Raw genomic sequence first — 10,601 nt, 5'->3', positions numbered from 1 at the left:
GTGCCCGGGGGATGAGGCGAAGGGCTGCGTGTGGGAAGTGAGGCAAAAATCTGCTGAGCCACATCTTGGGAAGACAAATGAAAAGCAAATGACTCTGTGAGTCAGTGGAGCTGCACAGGCCTGGGAGTTGTGTAGAGCCGAGTGCTTGGCCTGTAAGATCCTGTGTTTATAGTGACTGGTGGGGAATGGAGCACCTGCCAGAGGTGTCACTGTGGTCTGGCTGCAGTGCAGGGCCTTTGTCTCCAGGAACCTTTTACAGTTCAGCTCTGAGCCTCGGGAGCTCACAGAGGCATTTGCACATAACTTATTTTACTCACAGATCTGGTTCTTCGCCCCTGTGTTGCCTTGAGGCCGGGACAGGCTGTGCTCTGAGGGGATTAGCTGGCTCATGGCATTGCTTTACAAGGTTCAAGACTTGTTTCTGTTGAAAATGCAGAAGTGTGTTAAAAAAAAACCCCAATGACTAAATTTACCACTTCCTCTGGAACCAGAGTTGCTTCATCCCCTGCTCGTTTCTCAGCTCGGGGTGGCTGAAAGGGGAGGGTGGAAGATCAGCTCACAAAGTGACAACTCCTGTCCTGCACTGCAGAGCTGGATCCTTCTCAGATGCTGTGCTGCCTGCACAGAACTGACTGGTTTTCCAGTTCCTTCTGGTTTCCTTTTGTCTCCCACCTTCCTCCCTTGGCAGTCAGGTGTGGCTTTGCACTTTTCTCTCTGTTGGAAACATAAAATAATGAGTGTTTAACCTCTGCTCGTCTTGCAGTCTGGGGATCTGGTGTGTAGGATGGCTGGGGTGGGTGGGGTTTGTCAGCTGGGACACAAGGATAATGGAGTTTAGTGTTCTCTGGAGCAGAGTGACCCTGGAGGGACAGAAGAGCACGGATTTGGCTTTGTCCATCTCTGTATGGACTATTAGATGTTTGTCTCTCACAGACAGCAATGATTTTGTTTCTGGAGTCACTTTGAAAGGTTGGTGGTTAATGTCCAAAAAGTATTAAAAAAAAAGGATTCTAAAACATGTGGTCCAAGAAACATAAAAAAGGGTGGAAAAATCACCTAATGAGAGAGGAGAGAAAATGGATCTCAATGTTCATGCCTGGGGCTGAGAAGGGACTCTGCCCTCCCTGCACTGCTGCTGTCCCAGTCCTGCAGAGTCACTCGGGGAGGGAAGAGGTGAGTGCATCCCCCTGCTCAGGGAGGGAAGGGGTGAGAAACTGAAACCCATCTCTCTTTCCCAGCACTTCCAGCAGGAGCTGAGCTACCCTGCCCGGTCGGGAACGGGATAAAAATGGGTTGCTCTGAAGCAGGAGGGGAAAAGCTCGAGGGGCGGATGGCTGGTGGGTGGGGGCACAGGCTCGGTGACCCAGCCTGGGCTCCGTGGGATGCAGGAACCGGCAGCAGCTGCTCCGAGGGCGGCCGGATCCCGGCTCCGCGGGGTCCTGCGGATCTCCCCGGCCGTGGGAGGCGATGCCGACGGGAGTCTCGCCCCGGGTGGGCTCCAAACGCAGCTGTTCCCTGCTCCGGGCCAGCCCCGGGAGGCAGGCAGGGTGCCCCCATCCCTCCGAAACGCATCAGGGACGAGGCGGTGAACAACACTCCCGCGGCCAGAGGGGCAGGACGGGGATCCTTCCCCTCTGTTCTCCCGGCTGTGTCTTTCCCTCGCGCACCCGGGGCGCGTTGCCCACATCCCACCGGGATCGCAGCGGGAGCATCCCGGGGCCGGCGTCCCGTCCACGTGAGGCGATGGAGCGGCCCTGGCCCTCAGGCACAGGGGCAGGGCGGCCGCAGAGCTGCTGTGCGCTCCCCCAACGCCCACGTAAGGAAGTGGTTGCATTTCTCGGAGAGGAAAAGGGAAGTCGGGCAGCCTCGGCGGGGCAGGCACAGCTCCCGCCGCTCGCTCGGGGCTGCGTTCGTGTCGACTGCCCAGAGTCCATGAACGAGCCCCGCCGTCCATGAACTGAGCCCGGCCCGCCCTGCCCGCGCTGCTCCACAAGGTAAGGACGGGGAGGCAGCTCTGCCACCCCAGCGAGGACCTGGGGCTGTCCCCTGGGGCTGTGGCTGTCACCGCTCCTGCTGCTCCCACCCTGCTCTAGGGGATGTGGGGACCCCCCGGCTGGGGCCAGGGGATCGCAGGCAGCCCCTTGCCTCGTGTGAGCTTTGCTGTCGCTGCGTTTTGGATGTTTGGGGGTCCCCCCCCCCCCGATTTGGCAGCAAGTTTGAGGTTTTTCCTCTTGCTGGAGGTCTGACAGTTGTGAGGAGGGGGCGGTGAAAAGGGTCCTTTCGTGGGGGTCCCGTCGTGGTTGGTGCCGGCAGAACCAGGGCTGCCACAGTCTGTCCTCTCCTCCTCGGGAATCAGCTGCTCCCCGCTTTGCCCAGCGTGAGGAAGAGGAGGGTCAGAGCTGCCCTCCCTCTGCCCTGGGACGGTGATGTCCCCCCAGGGCCAGGCTGGCTCCTGGGGCACTTCCAACCAACGCTGGGGACCGAGGACGGGTGTCCCCAACCTGGCTGGCAGGAGCACGGGGGGGTGACACCCTGAGCTGCCTCAGGGAGCAGAGGGTCTGCCGGGGGTCAGTGCCGGGGGCCCACCATGGGGGCCGGGGGAGAGTTTCCCGGGGTCCTGCAGCTCCTGGCGGGATCCCCCCCGTGTCCCTGCACTGGTGAGTGCAAACCCCGCCAGGCTCACAAAAACCCCAAATACAGCTCCTCTGGTGCGTGGCTTCCTCCAGGGACTGGGAGGAGCCCCCAGCGCTCGGCTCTGCCAAGGTTTGGTTATCTCCTACAAGGATGTTTCCGAACTGCTTGGACTGGCCGGGGAGATAACGGAGCTGCTCCGACTCCCAATCCCGCCCTGTCTGGCCTTTGGAAAATTCCCATTTTCCTCCCTCACGAGCCCCTGTGTCGAGCAGGGGAATAGCCACAGCCCCTCCAATGCTCCTTCCTGCTGGGGAAGGGGCTGCTAAGCTTCTGTGGGTCACCCCAGGGCGGGAGCAGGGCTTAGGGAACTGGTTGTAAACGGGCTGTGGGGGAAATGAAACACCAACCGCTGCAGGGAGGGACTGGAGTGCGAAGGGCTGAGCAGCCCTCGCTCCTTCCTGAGGCGGCCTCTGCTCCTGGCACAGCAGCTGAGCTCATCCCCTTGGGATGGCATTAAACCAGGGAGCAGGAGGACCCCCAGGGAGGAGGGTTTATGCCTCTGAGCATCCAAACCACCTGGAAAAACCCAAAGCATCGTTGTTTTCTTAGCGAACATCGAGGCCAGAAAGCACCGTGGTGTGCCCTGCCTCCCATCCCTCCTCCCCGGAGCCCTTTCAGCCAGTGCCCGTTTCAGCTGGGTCCTGGTTTCAGCCAAGTCCCTATTTCACACATTTTCCCTCTCCTGAGGGAACAGCAGTGTCCCTGTTGTGCTGATTTTATCCGTCCCTCGTGGTGCTGCTCTGTCCCAGTGGCAGCAGCTTCATACCCTCCTTGGGTCACCCCATGCTGCGTCCCAGGGGGATCAGCTGGGACAGGGCAGCTGCCTGGTCATCCTTGGCCAGTGGGGACAGATGTTTTGGCAGGGTGTGGGGTGTGTGACAGCAGGGCTTGTGCTGTGCATTGGCATTGGGATTTCTCCACATGCAGCAAGCAGGTGATGGAGCTCTTTGCGTTTTCTTTTCCCCAGCCCAGGGACGGAGCTTTGCTAGGAGGGACTTTTTTCCTTCCCCTGTACCGTTTTCAGCTGCCAAAGAAAACGGGACGTGTTCGGGGAGTTCCCAAAATAGCCGAGAGCAAGCTGTGAGTAATCCCCGTCGGTCACGCCCTGGCGAGGTGTTTCCCTACATCCCTGCATTCCCTCAGCTGGATGGCCAGGGGGCTGTGACGCCGCTCCGAGCTCTTCCTGGTCCCGTGGCACCTGGAGGGGGCTTGCGGGAAGCTGCTCCATCCGGTGGCACCGGAGCAGTTGGTGGGGACCAGCAGGAACAGTGGGAGCTCAGCCAGGAGAAGGGATTAGTCACCAGGGCTGAGCACGGATGGGATGGGATGGGATGGGATGGGATGGGATGGGATGGGATGGAGGTGCCTCCATGGGGCTTTGGCACTTCCTACATGAGAGATGGGGAAGGAGGAAGTGGATCTGGCTGTGTGGGGATGGAGAGAGGAGGTGCTGCCCATGGTGGGACACCCGGGGTGCTCACAGGGTCCCTCTGTGCCCAGCCACCTCCTGCCCACTGAGCTCCAGCCAGCCAGGGCAGGAGCTGGTGGTGGGATTTGGAAGTCTCTGGAAGTGAGCAGTCTCTGAGCTTGGAAATCCTCAGGGAAACCCCCTCCCCAGCACAGATGGGACACAGTGGGCTGTGACACAGGGCTGATCCCATGGGAGGGATCGCTTGGTGGGGCTGGGAGCTGGGAGTCTCTTGTCCCAGTGGCTGGAGCAGCATGTCCTGACCAGCCACAGGGGTCTCTCCTTGTTCCCAGCCCGTGAGCCATGGCCTACCACAGCTTCCTGCTGGAACCCATCAGCTGCCATGCCTGGAACAAGGACCGGACCCGTAAGTACGGCCGGGGCACCCCATCCCAAAATCCCCAGGGATAACCCTGACTGTCCTGGTTAAACATCCCTGTGGTGGGAGACACCTCCGGGACAGGGCAGAGCTGGGTTGGGGCTGGGTTTGGGGATGTAAATCCTGCTACAGACAGATTTGGGAGCTGGGACAGCATATTCCCCCCTGTATCCCCCAGATCCCTCTGCTGGGGCAGAGCCTGGCACAGGGACAGAGCCCGGCACAGGGACAGAGCCTGGCACAGGGACAGAGCCTGGCACAGGGGTGCCAGCACAGTGTCCGGCCCGGAGGCACTGCGGGGTGTGGGGAGGGACGGATGGAGTGCAGGGCAGAGCAGAGCAGGGCCGGGTGATTCGTGGCCGATGGCATTTCCCAACCGCGGCACAGGGGACATGGGAGAACAAAAAGGGCTTTCTCTGCTGCAGCCGGGCGGGAGGGGCGGGATGGGGCTGGATTCGGGAGCTGTGCGCCTGCAGCCATCCCATGTCCTGTCCTGTCCTGTCCTATCCTATCCTGTCCTATCCTATCCTATCCTATCCTGTCCCATCCTATCCCATCCCTCCAGCCCCATGGGATCACTCTCTAGGGAAAGGAGGACACCAGGCTGTTGGGTCTGGGGTTCTCCCTTCCCTGAGGGACAATTTGCAGCGTCAGGGCAGTGCAGGGCCAGGGCTGGGGGCCTTGGTGGGACCCCCCCCTGCCATGCAGGGGGACCTGGAGCCCAGGAAGGGGCGGGTGGGGGCTGCCTGGCCCTGCTGCCCCCACAGAGCCCGTGACCCACGGGGGGCTTTGCCCTGGCCCTGTCGCCCCCAGAAATCGCCCTGTGCCCCAACAACCACGAGGTTCACATTTACCGCAAGGACGGGGCCAAGTGGAGCAAAATCCACGAGCTGAAGGAGCACAACGGGCAGGTGACGGGTGAGTCCCGGCTGGTGGAGGGGACAGGGACACAGATGGTGGGTGGCCCTGCCCCGGAGCCGCTCCCAGCCCCGCCTGTGGCATTGGGAGCTTCTGGATGGGGGTTGTGCTGCGGGTGGAGCAGAGGGAGCAGGTTGTGTCCAGCTCTCCTGGCCCTGACCTGGCGTATCAGAGGGCACCTGGGGTGGGATGGATGGGATGGGAGAGATGTGGAGGCATAGGGTGGGAAGGGATAAGGTGGGATGAGATGAATAGGATGGGATAGAATGGATGGATGGATGGATAGGAAAGGACATGGATAGATGGAAGAGATAGGTGAGATGAATTGGGATGGAAAGGATGGGGTGGAAGGGGAAGGACGGGTGGGAGAAATGGGTTGGGATGATGTTGGAGGGATGAGAAGGGAAGGGATGGAGTGGGTGAGATGAGATAGATGGATGGATGGATGGATGGATGGATGGATGGATGGATGGATGGTAGATACATAGGAGAGATGGGTTGGGATGGAATGGAATGGTGTGGGAGGCATGGGAAGGGATGGGGTGGGGAGGGATGGAATTAGATGAATGGGAGAGATGGGGTGGGATGGGTTGACGTGGAATGCTTTGAGGTGGGAGGGGTGGGATCATTTGGGATGGATGTGGGAGTAGGGTAAAGAAGGACCTTGGAGCAGAGACCACCCAGAACAACTCTGCCTTCAAACAGCCCCCAGCCCCGAGTGACCCATCCCCATTCCCACTCCCACGGCTCCCTGGGCCACCATCACCCCGCTCTGCCTTCCAGGCATCGACTGGGCCCCTGAGAGCAACCGGCTGGTGACGTGTGGGACCGACCGCAACGCCTACGTGTGGACCCTGAAGGGCAACGTGTGGAAGCCCACCCTGGTGATCCTGCGGATCAACCGTGCCGCCCGCTGCGTCAAGTGGAGCCCCAAGGAGAACAAGTTCGCCGTGGGCAGTGGCTCCAGGCTCATCTCCATCTGCTACTTTGAGCAGGAGAACGACTGGTGAGGATCTGGCACGGCCTGGGTGGGTCTGTCCTGGGGGAGATGAGGGAGGATGGATGGGTAGATAGGTGGTTAGGTGGATGGATGGGTGGATGGATGGATGGGTGGATGGATGGGTGGATGGAGGGATAGATGGATGGATGGATGGTTGAATGGATGGGTGGTTGGATGGATGGATGGATGGATGGTCAGAAGGAAGGTTGGATGGATGGATGGATGGGTGGATGAGATGGATGAGACATGGAAGATGGATTGGGAGATAGGAAACTGGAGGAGCTGAAGGTAAGACAGGAAGAGATGAGGGAGATAGAGAGGAGCTGGAAGTGAAGACAGAATGGCAGATGGAGAGATGGACTCCACATGCCCAAGCTGCTACTGCAGGATGGTGGCCCAGGGCAGCTCCTGGGGCACTTGGAACCCTCACCACCCTCATCCAGCCCCCCTGCCAACCCAGTGGGGTTCCCGGGGGAGGTGACACTCCCCCCTGATGCCAACCCCTCTCCATGCAGGTGGGTTTGCAAGCACATCAAGAAGCCCATCCGCTCCACGGTGCTCAGCCTCGACTGGCACCCCAACAACATCCTCCTGGCCGCCGGCTCCTGCGACTTCAAGTGCCGGTGAGGAGCAGGGGGGTGGGTGACCAGGGGGGCCTGAGTGAGGGGACCCCCAAAGATGGGTTGGGGTCACACCCTGGCACAGCACAGAGCTGTGTGGGGCAGCCCAGCGCCCTGGATTGTCTGTGGGGAAGGCTTCACCTCTGGGGTGCTGTTTGGAGCAGGGAATGGAGCACAGGGGAGGCGCAGGGAGGTCTAGGGGTGCCCGGGGGATGATCCCAGCATTACAGCACCCATGTGAGACCCCACGGGCTCTGCCAGGGAAACCGAGGTGTCCGGGGAGCAGGGCTGGAGGCAGCGCAAGCGCCGTGTGTGGGGACACACAACAGCACCCTCCCCCTCCCTCCCAGGATCTTCTCAGCCTACATCAAGGAGGTGGAGGAGCGGCCCAGCCCCACCCCGTGGGGCTCCAAGATGCCCTTTGGGGAGCTGATGTTCGAGTCCAGCAGCAGCTGTGGGTGGGTGCACAGCATCTGCTTCTCGGCCAGCGGGTCCCGCGTGGCCTGGGTGAGCCACGACAGCACCCTGTGCCTCGCCGACGCCGGCAGGAGGATGGCGTAAGCGGGGCTGGGCAGGGCAGGGGGCTGGGCAGGGGGCTGGGGGGGACCATGCTGGGGATGCCAGGGGGGGTTGATCCCCAAACCGACCCTGGGGTGGGAGTATCTGCGTTGGGTTGGGCCAAGAGCGTTCCCAGAGCATCCCTGTGTGTGGGAGGGGGAGATGGAGGGGTCCAGCCCCAGGAGCTGGGACAGCCCTAGAGCATTCCTGGAGGGTTGCCAGGTATCTCTAGAGCATTTCTGGGTATCCCCGAGCATCCCTGGGTATTGCCAAGCATTCCTGGTTTTCCCCAGAGCATCCCTGTGTGTGGGTGGGGAGATGGAGGGGTCCAGCCCCAGGAGCTGGGACAGCCCTAGAGTGTCCCTGGAGCATTCCTGGGTATCCCTGAGCATCCCTGGGTATTGCCAAGCATTCCTGGGTATCCCTAGAACATCCCTGTACATGGGTGGGGGAGGTAGAGGGGTCCAGCCCTGCAAGTGGGTGAGGGAGAGGGAGGGATTCAGTATCAGGAGCTGGGACAGCACTAGAGCATTCCTGGGTATCCTTGGAGCATCCCTGTACGTGAATGGGTAGATAGAGGGGTCCAGGACCATTCCTGGCCCTAGAGCATTCCTGGGTATTCCCAAACATCCCTTTACAAGGGTGGGGGATTTAGAGCAGTCCAGCCCCAGGAGCTGGGACACCCCTGGAGCATTCCCAGAGCCCCACGGATGGAGGAGGCGGTGGTTCCTCTCGTAGTCTTGTGGCTTCCACCCGTGTGATGAGCTGTGCCAGTCTCAGGGCAGAGGCTGCAGCTCAGCTCCCTGCCAATGTCCTGCCCTGCCTCGCAGCGTTGCCACCCTGTGCACCGAGACCCTGCCCCTGCTGGCTGTCACCTTCATCACCGAGAACAGCCTGGTGGCCGCGGTGAGTCCGGGCGGGGGCACGGGGTGGTCATGGGGTGGGCGCCGTGGGCAGAGGGTGCTGAGCAGGGCGGGCTGTTCCCCAGGGCCACGACTGCTGCCCGATGCTGTTCACCTACGAGGAGAGCCAGGGCACCCTGACCTTCGGGGGGAAGCTGGACGTCCCCAAGCAGAGCTCCCAGCGCGGCCTCACCGCCCGCGAGCGCTTCCAGAACCTGGACAAGAAGGCGAGCTCGGACACGGCCAACGCCACGCTGGACACCCTGCACAAGAACAGCATCAGGTGAGGGCTGATGGGGTGCAGGGACAGGCTTGGGGTCACCTCGGGGGTGATGACCCCTGAGCATCACCCGACTGTGCTGCTGTCTGGCCTGGGAGCTGGGATAGCCTTGGAGCAGCCTTGGGTATCCCTGGAGTGTCCCTGAGCATTCCTGCAAATGAGTGAGAGAGGTTAAAGGATTCAGCACGAGGAGCTGGGTCGGTCCTGGATATCCCTGAGTTTCCCTGGGTATCCCCAGAGCATCCCTGCATGTGGGTGGGGGAAATAGGGGGGTCCAGTCCTAGAAGCCAGAACAGTCCTGGAGCATCCCCAGAGCACACCTGGATATCTCTGAGCATCCCTGGCTACCCCCAGTGCCTCCCTGCACATGGGTGGGGGAGAGGAAGGGGTCCAGCCCCACTCCCACCCATGGCTGCCCGGCAGCCCTGAGGGCTCAGCAGGAACCTTGGATTGACTGATTCCTGCTGCCTCTTTGCACCCACAGCCAGATCTCGGTGCTGGTGGGTGGGAAGGACAAGTGTACCCAGTTCTGCACCACGGGGATGGACGGTGGCATGAGCATCTGGGATGTCAAGGTGAGGTGTCCCCACAGACCCCCTGGACTCTGAGCACCCAACGTTGAACCCTCATTAGCCACAGCTCTAATTGCAATCCCTCACCCTGTGGCGTTGGGGCCCACCCTGTCCCACAGTCCTGGGTGGCACTTTCACAGCTCTCCATCAGAGAGGGGTGATGCCAGCCTTGCAGAGGGATCCAGCACCCTCTCCTGGCTAGAGCTTTGCCCACATGGCTTGGAAAATGAGCCCAAAGCAGCCAAAGTTGGGATCTTCCCCCCAAAGGGATGGGTTGGCATGCCAGGGGACAGCTTCCCTCCCAGTTCCCTTTGCTTTCAGCTCCCCAACCACTTCCAGTTGCCTTGGAAAGCAAAGAGGTGCTGCTGAACAACCTCCCATCTCATTTCAGAGCCTGGAGTCGGCGCTGAAGGATCTCAAGATCAAATGAAGGAGCCCTCCAGGAAGGGCATCCTGGCTGCCCCTGCTCTGCCACCCTGCCTGCTTCCCCCTGCCAGTCCCCTGTGCCACGCGAACCCCCCGTGCCACACGAGCCCCCTGTGCCACCATGCCACCAGCACACTCCCTGCTGCCAGCCAGCCCTGGCGGCTGCTCTCAAAGAAAACCAATTTTTTTTAACTATTTTTGTTAAAATCCTTCCTGATGCTGGTCATACATCGCTTAGAAAATAAAGTTAAGGATTTTCCTGGATAAATCCGAAGAGGTTTTCCTTGCACTCTTTTAGAACAAGTTCAGTGTGAATGTGTGTGTGATCAGAGCAGGTCACGGGGCTGAGCCACATCTCACCATGGGCGGTCACATGCTTTCTGCCACCAGTTCTGGGGAGGAATCAGGACCCTGGAGATAAGGGGAATGTCACTTCCCCATTCCCTGCTTCAGCACCACTTCAAAACGGGATTGGTGTTAGGAAGAAGGTGGTGGACGGGATGGAGGGGGCCGGGGGGTGCAGGTTTCCCATACTTGGAGCTCCCCTGGACGCTGGTCAAGTCCCGTCAGGTGCACAATTCCCAGCCCTGGGAGCCAGCTCAGAGACCTTGGGCTGCCAAACTAATCCTGCCCCTTTCCAGCCTGTTATCACAGGCTGCCAGGGAATTTTGATCAGAGCAACGGACCAACTTCCACCTTCCTCATCTCCAGCTCAAGGCAGGAGCAGTCCCATCTCACAGCTGAAGCAGGAGGACAAAGCTGCTCCCACGATGCCAAGGAGCCT

General features: G+C 60.6%; 1 protein-coding gene across 1 annotated transcript; it reads left to right on the top strand.

Annotated features, from left to right (window-relative positions):
• Window positions 1-1,843: 1,843 nt before the first annotated feature.
• On the top strand, window positions 1,844-10,091 carry ARPC1B (actin related protein 2/3 complex subunit 1B). The gene is made up of 11 exons (XM_027683909.1): window positions 1,844-1,994; window positions 3,662-3,774; window positions 4,456-4,529; window positions 5,355-5,459; window positions 6,243-6,465; window positions 6,975-7,082; window positions 7,430-7,636; window positions 8,468-8,543; window positions 8,626-8,822; window positions 9,304-9,394; window positions 9,783-10,091. Exons 3-11 carry the CDS (start codon window positions 4,466-4,468, stop codon window positions 9,819-9,821), a joined length of 1,110 nt encoding a protein of 369 aa, XP_027539710.1. The 5' UTR covers window positions 1,844-1,994; window positions 3,662-3,774; window positions 4,456-4,465; the 3' UTR covers window positions 9,822-10,091.
• The last annotated feature ends 510 nt before the right edge of the window (window positions 10,092-10,601 follow it).

Source organism: Neopelma chrysocephalum, unplaced genomic scaffold, assembly GCF_003984885.1.
Source record: "Neopelma chrysocephalum unplaced genomic scaffold, ASM398488v2 Primary Assembly neopelma1_65, whole genome shotgun sequence".
Classification (NCBI taxonomy): Eukaryota; Metazoa; Chordata; class Aves; order Passeriformes; family Pipridae; genus Neopelma; species Neopelma chrysocephalum.
Note: the sequence above shows the minus strand (reverse complement) of the source record. Positions and strands in the feature narration are given on the sequence as shown.